The following is a 13,947-nucleotide window of genomic DNA, read 5'->3' as shown; positions in this document are numbered from 1 at the left end:
ATCCATCAGCTGCCTCCTGCATACCCCCTACTGGGAATGTGCCCCAAACCAAGGTACATGCCCTTGACCGGAATCGAACCTGGGGCCCTTGAGTCCGCAGGCCGACGCTCTATCCACTGAGCCAAACTGGTTAGGGCATCACCCTAATTTCTTTGCCGAGTGCTCACTTCCACAGACCCTAGCATGAATTTTAACTTCTGTTCTAAGGGTAGTTATGAAAAGGAATGAGAAATGGTTGACTTTAAATTAGTCCTTATTTTATCTCCTCCTTAGTTTGCTATGTTTCTGTCATTTTCTCAGTTTCCATGACCTCTAATCAGGAGAGAAATGGATAGAGACAGGATTGAGCAGAGTTAGGGAAGCCAGATCTATGCAAAAGAGAGACCTTGTGTCAGAGTCACTTACGCCCCACTGGAGGGGCCCCATAATAAACCTTTTCTTCCTAGAACTAATAATGGATGGAAATAGGGGAAGTACATTAATGTCTGAAAGTTGCTAAGGGTTTTTATCCCACTGATCTTAGTTGGGTCCAATGAGAAAATGAACTAAACTGATAGACCTAACATAAAATGTTTAACATTTTGCATCTGGCATGTTGCAGAGACCACATGGCAAGGAGATTAGCACACTCCTAAGTGGAAATATTAGTGTATCAATTTATAGTTTGGGGAAGGACCTGGGATGCACAATGTAAGAAAATCTGGGATAGAAGCCAAAGAAATAGAGATGAAAATAATGCACCTGCCAAGATTACAGAAGAGAAGAACCTGAATTAGTCCACAAGTCCTGACTGGGGACCGATTTCTGTGTTCAGTCCTGAAATGAGCACTCTGAGATCATAAACAGATCATGAACATCCTTAGAGGCTCAGGGTCAATTAGGCTATGTGCCTGAATGACGCTTACTAGTATATTCTCTGCAACAAGAGCCCTGGGAAGTGGTTAAGCCTGAACTTGAAGTCCTAAGCTTACTAATGCTTAAGCATTCCTTTCCTCTGTGGACTAACTTTATCTATTAGAAAGACCTCTCATATTTTTTAAACTTTTACCTTTTCATGTTTTGTTATTTTTTAATACTTAAGATATCTCCCTAGAATGGCTACTTATTGGACTCTCTCTCCTGCCCCTTCCTAAGTTATCTCCAGGTAAACCAGCCATAGCTTTTACATCACTTCTTGATAGATAGATAGATAGCTAGATAGATAGATAGATAGATAGATAGATAGATAGATAGATAGATAGATAATAGATTCATGTAAAATCTCTTAAAGTCTTTTTAATCTATACTAAAAGAGCCTACTTTCCTCCTCATTTCTCACCATATTTCAACATCCAGGGAACTTTTTTTATTTCTTTTTTAGAGAGAGAGGAAGGGAGAGGGAGAGAGAAAGAGAAAGAAATATTGATGTGAAAGAGAACCATCAATAGACTGCCTCCTGCATGCCCCCTACCGGGGATGGAGCCTGCAACCCCAGCATGTGCCCTGACCTGGAATGGAACCAGCAATCTTTCATTGCATGGGACGATGCTCAAACAATTGAGCCACACCAACCAGGGATGGGGTATTTTTTAAATTAAGTGTATTGGGGTGACATTGGCTAATAAGATTATGAGAGTATAAGGTTTCAAGTATACAATCTATAATATATCATCTGTACATCATGCTGTGTGTTCACTATTCAATGTCAGTTTTACTTCCTTCACCATATATTTGATCCCCTTTGCCCTTTACTGATTCTTTCCTACCTCTCTTTCCCTCTGGTAATCACGATACTGTTATTCATGTCTATGAGTTTTGTTTGTTCATTTATTGCTTTCAGTTTTATATGTGAGTGAAATCATATGGTCCTTGACTTTTTCCAATCTGACTTATTTTGCTCAGCATGATATTCTCAAGATCCATCTAAGTTGTTACAAATGACAGTATTTCATCTTTTCTCATATTGAGTAGTATTGCATATTATATATGTACCTCATCTTCTTTATCCAATTAGTTGTTGAGGGACACTTTGTTTTCATGTCTCAGCCACAGTGCATAATGCTGCAATGAATATCTATATCTATATATATATATATATTTACAAATAAATGTTTTCAAGTTTTTTGGTTAGATACCCAGAAGAGGGGTTGCTGGGTCATATTGGACTTCAGGCTAATCCTGATAATCCAGGATACGTTCAACTGGAGATCTTTAACTTGTAAATCAAAGACCTTTTTCCAATAAGGTCTCATTCAAGGTTACAGGTCAGATCTCTTAGGGAGCCACTATTCATTTCAGTACACAATCTTGATCACTCTCCTTTTCAGTGGTTCTTAAACATCGGGAACTGTGAACCCCTTTGAAAATCTGATAAAATATATGTACTTTCTCTACATATAAACACATATGCCAATGAACACATATTTTACTTAATATTTTAAGAGATTCAAATTCCACTATTACCACCAAAGCTTATACGTGTACTGCACATTGAGGTACATAGTTTATATCATTCTTGAATGATGACATCCAAAACTAACTACAAATTTTCTCTGTGATCTAGTGTAATGTAGCATAGACCAGGATATTTCCACTTTTGCTCTAGATAATATACATAATTTTGTATTAATTAATGCATTCTCAGATCACCTTAAATATTTTGGTCTCTCTGAAGTGTGTACTTATATTAATCTCATTATACATGAAAACTCTTAAGCTTTCATTATTATTGTTGTTGTTATTATTATCATCACTATTATTATTTAAGCTGAGTTTCACTGAGCCCCATTTCATCTATATAATACTTATGTAGTTGACAAAGGGAAAACTTGACATTTCATCCGGTTGTGTCACATGCTGTTAAATTCAGCCTGTCTCTCATTCTGTCAAGACCTTTTTGGGTCCTGATTCTGCCATCAAGTGTATTGACCGTTTCTTCCAGCTTTGTGTCATCAGAAAATGTGATTTCCAATGATGACCATTATTTTCATGTCTTCAAGTCATTAATAAAAATGAAGAACAAGAAAGAGCAGACGGCAGAACCTTGCAGCTGACTACTCACACCCTCCTTCGTGGTTGATTTTAATGCCTTAATTAGGTACTGTTCAGCCACATAATTTTACTAGCACCTGGCTCATATTTTTTCATCTTTTTTTTCACGAGTGCTGTGGCAGACCATGGCAGGTGCCTTGCTGATAGGTAAATCATATGCCCCATATTTCCCTCTTCTGTCTGTCTAGAAATCCTTTCATAGAAAGGACTGGAATTAATCTGACATGATGTAGTTTATGATCCATGAAATAACTGTAAACTATTTGGAGTAGGCAGAATGTTTAGTTTAGCATCACTGATAACCTGCTACTAAGAGCCCTCCAATCAGGGATGACTTATAGGGGAGGTGGCGTTTGAATATGGCAGGACTAGATAGACTGGATAGAGAGGGAAGAGACATTCATCAAAGTCTCCTCCCACTCTTGTTGTTTTTTTTTTCTTTTCGCCTGTGAGCTTTCAGCTTAACTCTCCTCTCTTCAAATAAGTATACACTTTTGATGAGTTAACTGTTTTGTTAAAATTTCAAATGGACTGACTCATGATCTCTCCATGAAATGAGTGAGAGCTAATAAGGTGAAAATACCTTAGTTGAGACTTGACATGGATGTATTGGATTATTAGAAGACCACTAAATATAACAAGAATCTAAGAGAACTGAGAGAACCAGGGAAGATACTTAAATTAAGTTCATTCTGCTCCACAAAATATGGGCCACACAACCCAGGATATTTAGCCCCATGGCTTCCACTTCCCAGGGCTGAGCTAAGACTCATACAACAACCATACAGTTTTACTAAAGGAGAAACCCTCAGTCTCCCCCTCAAAGTCTGTTTAATTTTCTTTTAGACAAAGCTCTAAAACTTTTATTTAATATTGAACCATTAGATCACTATAAGTCATTTCTTAAAGTGTATTTTAAGTTGTTTGATCTAAACAGCAATTCTATTTCTTTCTCTATTTTACAATCTTAATCAGCTCCTACCCCTCCCAAAGCATCCTTGTGTTTCAGGGGGCAGAAGGACATGTCCCTTGAGGAGAGTTAGTTTCTCAGTGTCACTATCAGAATACCTGAACTTGGGGAGATACAAATCCAGGGCTGGGAGCATGAGTAAGTCTTAATGAAATGGAAGTCATCCAATTCCTTGAAAGATTTCAGTTGATTTAAGTTCCTGGCATATTGGTCTCCCCTTTACATCACTGTGATGGATGTCTTGCATTGTAATTACAAGATATACCACTTGAGTGGAGTATGAATGATCAATCTATTTTTTCTAGAAACGATTGATTATTCATATTTATAGGGCTATCAACTGCTGAGCTTTGAAAAGGTCAGTATGGATTATCTACTCATATGGTGTGCTATTTTACTATACATAAATATGAGTTTCTTTTATGAGACTCCTGTGAATTTTCAAGGAAGGGAGGAGGAGGATGGTATTCATATAAATTAAGCAATGGGAATTTCAAATAAATATCCTTATACTCAGTTGAAATTTTGGAATTGGCAAGGTCATACTTTTGATTAGCTAACCCACCTCCCACTCCAACATACACAGACACAATCTACTTTACAGATGAGGAAACAGTCCTTGTCAACCCACCTCCCACTCCAACATACACAGACACAATCTACAGATGAGGAAACAGTCCTTGTCGGTGGACATCAGTAAAGAAAATGCCATTGCTTGGAATTAAAGACATACAAGGCTGAATGTCAAAATATGACCAACAATTCTATCTTGGTGGAGAATTTTGGACTTTGAATTTTTCCTTCTCTGTACTTTTCTATATTTTAATTCTTTACTATAAAGCATAGATATTACTTTTTCAATTAAAAAATGATTGGTTTGCCAAAACCGGTTTGGCTCAGTGGATAGAGTGTCGGCTGCAGACTGAAGAGTCCCGGGTCCGATTCCGGTCAAGGGCATGTACCTTGGTTGCGGGCACATCCCCGGTGGGAGATGTGCAGGAGGCAGCTGATCGATGTTTCTTTCTCATCGATGTTTCTAACTCTCTATCTCTCTCCCTTCCTCTCTGTAAAAAATCAATAAAATATATATTTTAAAAAAATGATTGGTTTTTTAAACCCACTGTGAATGCATTTCACTGGTGTTGTGTATACAGTAGACTTCTACTCGATGGCCTTCAAAGAACATACTTTGAAAGAACTAGTGACGGCCAGGCTGCAATTCAGTCTTCTATCCCCCAGTCTTTGTGCATTTGTGACTGACTTCAAGGCCTTCTCTGCTTGTCTTTCCCATCCCTCCCCTAAACACAGAGTTTTTGGCCACTTCAGCCTTCGCTCTGAGTGGCAGTTGGTGAAAGTGGACTACAAATCTATCTTCAGCCGGCGCTGCACCAAGGAAGACTACCAGACCTGGCACCTGCTCAATCAGGTACACCACAAGGAAGAAGAGCTACTAAAAGCCCTGTTATTCCTATCTGGCCCTTTCTATTGAAGTGGGGCCTCTGAGGATAACGGTGGATTTAGGGGAAGGGGTGAAGCCCATATATCCAGGTTCAGTAGAGTTAGATGGTATTGGGGACAATTTTGCACCCTGGGATCACTGTGATGGGGAGCAGTGATAACCTGGGTTTTTAGCTCTACCCATCGAGAAATAGGCTCAGACAGGTAGGAGACTGACCCTCCATAGGTTCAATCATTATACCTCCCCATTGAGGGGAGGAGCATTTCTCAGGCTAGCTTGGAGTAAGGGCCCAAGAGCATCAGGAACAGGACCACTAAGAAAGGGTGAGGGGTGGGAGTGAGGGTCTCTACCAATAGCAGATGTTTATTGATACACAGCATAATCAGGCATCTGCGTTCTTTGGAACCGTTGGATCCTTGTAATTTGCACAAACTTCTGTTCTTTTTGCCCTTGGCTAGGAATAAAGACTTGGGCAGGGTTGTTTATCATAGAGAGGGATCTTCAGTTTTACTCTGAAGATGATGTGAAAAATATGCCAGAAGTGGAATCCTTTCCACTAGAGTTTCTGCTGAAACCATTTGGGCAATTGGGGTGTCTGTGAGGATGGTGGGAGTCTTGGAATTCCCTATGGAGATGGAGGAGAAACAGGATGGAGTAAACATCACTGGCCAAGTTGGGAGGAGGGATAGTGATAGGCCAGCCTTGCATAGTTTTCCTTCTGTATGATAGTAAAAGAGCAGCCCTTTTATCCTTGAAACTCCCAAACTGTTACTGGGAATGAGCCGAAAAGAGAATGAAAAGCCTAATGCTTCCTGTTGAGAAGCTGTTTTACTTCATCTTCTTTGTGTGTTTCTGCCTTTCTCACTGTGGACTTTCTTTCTAAGGGGGAACCTTGTGTCATGGGAGAAAGGAAAATATTCAAGAAACGCAAGCCAGGAGCTCAGTGTGCCCTGGGCCGAGACTCCTCGGGGACGGTGGTCTCAGAACCCTGTGTCTGTGCCGACTGGGACTTTGAGTGGTGAGTCCCTTGGCCTCTCAATGCCATTTTCAACAAGATGTTTACTTGTTTGGGGGGAGAGAAGGAAGATGAGTTAGGGGAGGAACTACTGGCCTGTAGGCCCACCTACCCCAGTTCCTGGGCAAGATGGGAAGTTTGCATCCCTGGAAGAGGGACACAAGGAGGCATTTTCACAGAGAAGCGTGTCCAAGGGGACTTCTCATCTTCAGGGAGTAGCTGCATTGGAAAGTACCAGAGAGGCTGGGCGAGAGCTACCGCCTTGGACAGTAACCTTCAGACAAGTTTGCTCAAATTGCACTCTTCCACTTGAACTCTCATCATCATTTCTGTCTTTCCGCCCTCCACTGACAACCACAAAGGACACTGTGAAACCTAAACTATTAGACTCACAAATTTCCAAGTATTTACCTTCAGCTCTGGCCTCCTTCGCCTCTAGCATGGAGACATTTGTGTTCATTCATCTGCTCAACATCCATCTCCCCTTCTATTTATTTGTGGCCAAAGCAGAACTCTTCCTGAACTATCACTGTTGGAAGCAGTTTTTCAATTCATCTTGAATCTATCTCCACCCCAGTCCAGTTTTTCCAGCCTCAATAAAACACACAGACATCCATTCATTTACTTAAGTCAAAATCCCAGGAGAGCTTGATTTTGCCCCTTTCTCTCGACCAAACATCTGCAAGTCCTTGCAAGCCTCTACTTCCAAAATACCTTCTAACTCAAAGCACCTTTACCCCATGTCTTCTGCTGAATAAATTCTTCAAACAGTCTACTAATTCCTTCTCTAGTTTCACCCATGCACCCTAAACTCTATCCTCCTCGCAGCAACCATATTATACTTTAAAAACCAAAATCAGGTCTTATCACTCCTGTGCTGAGAACAGCTTCCCTTCACCCTTAAAATATAATCCAATGTTTTTCCTTGGCTTGCTTCGTTGTATGTAATATGGCCTGCTATTATCATTGTGCCTTAATTTTTTACTATTCTTCCCTTGTTTACTGTTTTGTAGTCACACTACTATCTCTTGTACCTGAATTAATCCAGGCTTATTTCTACCAGAAAAAAATAGCACATGCAAGGATTTCTTCCAAATTTCAACATGGTTGGCATCTTTGGGTCACTCATGTCTCAGTAAAATTATCATCTCCTCAGAAATGCCTTTTGAAGCCATGTGATCTTACCTACACCTGGGCACTCTCTAGAACAGTGATGGCGAACCTATGACACGCGTGTCAGAGGTGACACGCGAACTCATTTTTTTGGTTGATTTTTCTTTGTTAAATGGCATTTAAATATATAAAATAAATATCAAAAATGTAAGTCTTTGTTTTACTATGGTTGCAAAGATCAAAAAATTTCTATATGTGACACGGCACCAGAGTTAAGTTAGGGTTTTTCAAAATGCTGAAACGCCGAGCTCAAAAGGTTCGCCATCACTGCTCTAGAACATCAGCATGATTATTGTCTTCTTAGTATTAATTGCCATTTGGAGTGACCATGCTCTGTGATGGCTTTATTATTGCCTATCTTCCCCAGTAGAATGTAAGTGCCATGAGTGTAGGAGTTTTAGATTTTCTTCATTGTTGCACCCTCAGTGCTTAGGTGATATAAGCAATAAATAATAGGACCATGTTTCTGAATGTTGTTCATTTTAGGAGAGTCAAAATCTTCCCATTTCGGGGAATGGGTGAGTATTACTCTGATCCCAGCTGGATGAATTCTTCCTTCACATTACAGTCAAAAGCTAAAGTTCAGTTTAGATGTTTTAGTAAGCCATCCCATATTAAAAGACAAAGCTAAGGGCTCAGGTCTGAGCCTATAAACATGGAAGGGGCAAGACAATGACAATTGCACTGGAGCTTTTCTGGTGTTAAATAACAGACATAAGTTCAATTGGGCACAGAATGGCTGCCCCTGCACAGCCAGCAGCCTCATCCCTATTTCATCCTATTTCATCCAACCTGTTTCTTAACAGTAATTTGTACTGGAAGCCATAGTTGTTTTCAGGTGTAACTATGGCTGTAACTGGTAACTGTAAGCTAGACAGATGACTTTGACTGCTTCCTACCTTCTCTTCATTCCTGAACTTATGCCTTAGAAAGCTTAAAGGGGAATAAATAGTGATGGAAGGAGACTTGACTTGGGATGGTGAACACACGATACAATATATAGATGATGTATTATAGATTTGATTAACCAATGTCACCCCAATACATTTAATAAATAGGAGAAAAAGAAAGCTTGACTTTAGTGAGAATCACTCAAATGGATTGTTTTATTTAAATTTGAATGGCAATGTTTTATCTGTGGAAATTTTGATCCTTTGGAAACAAAATATATTTTCACACTTGGGAAGAATGATTTTCAATTATTAATTACAATTCAGCAAAAATAGTCATAGCAATGTATACAGTAAGTCACTCAGAATTATTGCACATGACATATTGATGTCAACCTAAATATTCAGAATATGAGTATCAGGCTTCTTTATGTCCTTCTGCAGGCTCACTCTATGCAGCCTCACTGTCTTTACATATGTCCTTCTCCATTTTCGCCTGTGCCTGTGAGCTGTATTAGTCCCTCACCCATCGTTGGCAAAACTCACAATTGAGAAAGAATAAGAATTGTAACATAAATATTTTTCCCTTCAGCAATCCCATTAACATTTACTATTCTGAAAAAAAATCACAACTCTGATATTTATAGTTTTTGACCTTAGGAAAAAATATCTTAATCTCTTTGATTTCACCTCCTCAGCTGTAAAGTACAAGTACAGAACATGGATCTCATTGGATCCTAGGGAGAAATAAATGAATTAATATACATCATTAATGTGGAAAAGACATTTATCCTAATGGTGTAGGCATCCATATGGTATCTGTTGCTGCTGCCATTGTGAATATTGTACCCCAGGGTTAAGTGGCCCCATAGTATTTTTAACAAGTAAACCAGAGCTTATACATTCAAATAATCACTATCTTCAAATTTGTACCTTTGAGTGTTATCCATTTATTCCAATATTGGTGGCATAGCTTAAAATAGTTTTGAACCCTTCTTTGGAACTATTCCCAGAATGCATCTGTAAGTAAAGTAGCAGGTGGCCAGGGGTAGGGGCGTCCTTACAAGGTGTTCTGGGATTCTCATGTTTTCACTGGTAGAGGGGCCGCTTGGATCCAACACCCTGTAATGTCAGCATCATTACTATGACATTTTATGAAGAAAATGAATATCTGGAATGTAAGTTACTTGACCAAGCTCTTGTAACTAGGAGATAAAGAGCTGGGTTCAAATGCAAGCCTAATTAAATCCCATGCTCTCTCTTCTACATCATGCTATTTCTCAAGAAATCTAGCAAGTCTGAATTATTTTAGATTGATTTCTTGTTTCAGAATAAATAGGATCCCCAAGTTTAATTATTCTAAAATTAAAACTCATCTTCAAATGACCTAGGTTAACTGCTGTTGATGAGGTTCGACATAGAATGTTCCATGAACTCTAAAACAGTTATGCATGAAGTATATTTGATCACTGGTACTAGAATTGTAATAGGTTTATGGTATTCAAGAAGACTTTATAGAATTTGGGGGTGGGGGAGAGGTAAGGTATTCTATGTTTGTCTTTCTATAGCCAATCATACCTCATGTTAAAAACAAGATAGAAGAACCAGTGTGAGTTAGGAGAAGCAGACGCACAAGACTGGATGGTCAGAATCTGAGAAAAATAGCAAAAGAATTGCATAGCCTAAAAAGTATTTCTGTACTGTTTGTTAGTATGGAATAGACAGTTTGATTTCTGAAATTGCTGTTTTTTATAGTGATTTTTTGGACAATGGGACTGAGTGTTTAAAATTGTCTTTTTGTTTTTAAGTCAACTTCAATAAGCATAGTTATCAGTTAAAAAATATAGTTTTTCCATCAAATATAGTTTTTTTATGTTCATGCTGGAAAGTAGTTTATAGCAACAGTTTCATAGCCTTGTCACCTTCTCAATGGTCCTTCCTACCAGGAACTTTTATTAACTAAGGAATCTGAAACTCCTAGCTCAGTTAGTATAAGCAACAATCATGCATATTCCACCTAGTTGTTTCCCTGAGACAAAGCAGGTCTTAGCCATTCAATTGGTTCAAGCAACTTTCAGGTCTCAGAGAGAGCAGGGAGAGGGTATAACCTACTTTAATCAGATAGGGTCTGGGGGTGGAGACTGGGCAGGATGATCAGATATCTTGGTTTTGGTAGAAAAGCTAAAGAGTGCAGCCTAAATTCACAGAGGCAGGGCATTATCCACCTGTATCCCTCCTCTGCTCAAAGAGAGGTTTTAAAGAGTCTCAGAAGTGTTTATTTGTGGGCTCCCATTGACTTTCAGCCTCCATCCAGAGCATGTTTTATTCGTGTATGAATTTTGCATGAATAATAATGTTTCTATTTAATAGCCTTGTAAATCTCCCAGCCTCATGTTTACCATAGAGAGCCACCTCCACCCTGGCACTGGTGAGGGGCCAGGAACAAATCCTAAGACTTAAATTTGTCAGAGACCAGCAAGTAGTCAGAAAAGTAACATAAAAGGCCAACTCTTAGGGATGAATTGCCCTCTGGGAGACCTAAATACTCTTGTCCAATGAGAAACCAGTTGGTCTGGAGGTTCTTCTACCTAGGAGGTCATTTTTCCTACTCACTCAGCCAACTGTTTACTCAGCAATAACTCTTGGTACCTACTATGTACCAAGTTCTTTAGGTGCATTATGTTGATCTCACCCAACTGCTGGAATGAGAGTTGGCTATTACAGGTATTTTATTGATGAAGAAATGGAGACACAGAGAGGTTAAGTAACTTACTAAAAATAATAATGTTATGATTCCAGAGTCCTAAGTCTTAGTATGTTTTAGTGTCTATCCTGTTCAGTAGGTTCCAGATCCACAGAGCTATGCTCTATCCACTGAGCCAAACCGGTTTCGGCAGCAATAACTCTTGGTACCTACTATGTAACAAGTTCTTTAGGTGGATTATGTTGATCTCATCCAACTGCTAGAATGAGAGTTGGCTATTACAGGTATTTTATTGATGAAGAAATGGAGACACAGAGAGGTTAAGTAACTTACTAAAAATAATAATGTTATGATTCCAGAGTCTTAGTATGTTTTAGTGTCTATCCTGTTCAGTAAGTTCCAGATCCACAGAGCTAGTTTATCAAATGCTAATATAGAAGATAGAGCAGAAGAGATTTGAGGTGTGCCAGCATATAAATCAGATATGTCTGAAATCCTTTCAAACTTTAGTGTTCTGCATAGAGAGTATAATCAAGCATATTTTTCTATAGATAAGACATTATTGAAAAGTAAAAAAATGTATAAACCAGAGTTGTTGAACTCAAAGAAGGCATAACAGCAAATAATAAACAGCATAGTTAGGTGCTGAATTTTATGGCACAGATCAGTGTTGCCCTATAGAATAGCCACTAGTCACATGTGGTTATTCATATTAAAGTTAAAGTAAACATTCAGTTCTCCACTTGCAGTAGCCATATTTCAAGTGCTCCATTGTGACATGTGGCTGTGGCTACCATAGATATAAAGCAGTTCCATTATCGCAGAAAGTGTTAGAAAAGGTCAGAATAGAGAGTTCACTGAGGACTGGAATAATGATGGAAGGTTTCCTGCAGGAGGTGGTGATGGGGCTGTGTAGACTTCCTGCTGAGAAAGTACAAGAAAAATGGGCAGCACTTTAGGGAAATCAGGTATATGCATGTGTTCTTGATGACAAGAGGAATAAGGGCAGATGAGAGCATGGGGTTGAATTAGCAGAAACATGTGAGGCATGATTGTTGGTTTTTTCAAGCAGTTTCTGAACTGATCTGCATGTAATTATCTTTATGGCTGTATTTAGGCTTATGCCTTAGCTAAATGATAATGATGTTATTATCCCATTGTTTTTGTTGAGGTTGTTTCTGTTTGTTGACTGTTCACTCTGCGCCTACCAGAAAACCTCTCTCTGCTTGATCCCAAACCCACATGCTGTGCTGTCTCCTAAAATAAGACAGAAGCACCTGTGGGACACTGATCTTGGAATCTCAAGTGCCAAATGGGAGAATTGAGAACCTGGGGGTCTGTGAGGCTAGGAGGGGCTATGCATAGTGAGAGTAGCACAGCCCTGAGCTGGGCCAGCAGATGACTTCTTGGCTGGCTCCAAGAGACTGACTGTGTCATTCCTGAGAACCAAGGAGCCCTCTACTGATGATGCAGTGGGTGCCCCTTGGGATTGTACTAATGCTGAACCAGGGGTCAAGAGTTGATTATCATCTCCATCTGCCGTTGTCAGTTATGTACAATCCCTAACAAGTCATTTCTCCTCTCTTTACTCCTCCTTCCTAATCTACCAACAGAGGGGATTGGACCCAGGGAATACAAGTGTCCCTTCCTGTTCTGACATGCAGAGGCCTTTTGGTTTCTGAAGCTGTCATTTCTTCTTAAATTGTCTAAGGCTCCTCCCTGGATCTTGGGATGAGATTTGGACATACAGGTTCCTAGAAATGGACACCTTCCCACTTAAACTTTTAAAGAAGTTCTAAACCCTCTAAAGAAAGACACAGAGGTGATATTTCTTGAAGGAAGCTGCTTGTGTGTTTGCAGAAGCTGTGGCAGCATACTTCCCTGAGGCAAATCAAACTTTCCGGCACAGTCACTCAAGACTTCACAATTCAACAGAAAAACACCTTTCCCCCAGGAAGCTGGAGCAGCCGCTGAAACTGCTTGTTTGTCTAAATTATGTGAACTCCAGAGCTGGGATGGAGGTGGGGCAGTATGAGAGATTTTAATACACATTTAGCAGAAGTTAATGAAGAAGTCCACAGTTTGGGGGCAGCCAGTGATGTTTCCATTAATGTTATTAAATATTAATGAGGTTCTTTTTCTCTTTGGGGTAAAGAAGCATGCCTGATGCCCTCTTTTTAATTACTCTATGGCTAACAGGTCACAGAGCTGAACAGAATTGCTAAAGATGGTCGCCTTCAGCAAAGAGCATTAAGGCATTTCTCTCCCTCCCAAAGCTGCTTAGGAGAGCACCCTTTCTTCCAAAATTACTGAACTTCTTAAGGTTAGCAGGACATTCAACAGATTCATCTCATAAAGCAATGGTGGAATTTTCTAGAAGGGATGCAAACACACGGCAATCTAAATGTTTCTACAGATAAACAATGCTTAGAAATCAAACATCCAGTGTATGCTGTTAAATATTTAACCACCAGCTCTTTGGGAACAAATAAATAAAGAATCCCTGATTAGTAGCCTTTGCTGATTATAGTAAATATTCCCACCATGGCCAGTTTCAAGTCACCAACATGATGTCAGTGACTGCAGACTTTGGGAGAGATGTGTAGCATTACATAGTATTTCTAGTCTATAAATACTCAGATGTAAATAACCTCAGCATAAATAATATATAATAACATTTTATATGCTATATATTATATAATAATA

The 13,947-nt window shown here is 39.3% G+C and overlaps 1 protein-coding gene across 1 annotated transcript in view; it reads left to right on the top strand.

The window, feature by feature from the left end:
• SORCS3 (sortilin-related VPS10 domain containing receptor 3) overlaps positions 1–13,947 on the top strand; it is a gene marked incomplete at its 5' end in the record, with an annotated part of 543,035 nt that overhangs the window by 487,142 nt on the left and 41,946 nt on the right. Inside the window, 2 exons of the mRNA XM_005878303.2 lie at positions 5,309–5,426; positions 6,344–6,477. Coding sequence (XP_005878365.1) covers positions 5,309–5,426; positions 6,344–6,477 — 252 coding nt within the window. The remainder of the gene's footprint in view (positions 1–5,308; positions 5,427–6,343; positions 6,478–13,947) is intronic.

The sequence above is a fragment of the Myotis brandtii genome, unplaced genomic scaffold (genome assembly GCF_000412655.1).
Source record: "Myotis brandtii unplaced genomic scaffold, ASM41265v1 scaffold550, whole genome shotgun sequence".
NCBI lineage: Eukaryota > Metazoa > Chordata > Mammalia > Chiroptera > Vespertilionidae > Myotis > Myotis brandtii.
This window is presented reverse-complemented; position numbering and strand designations above follow the sequence as displayed.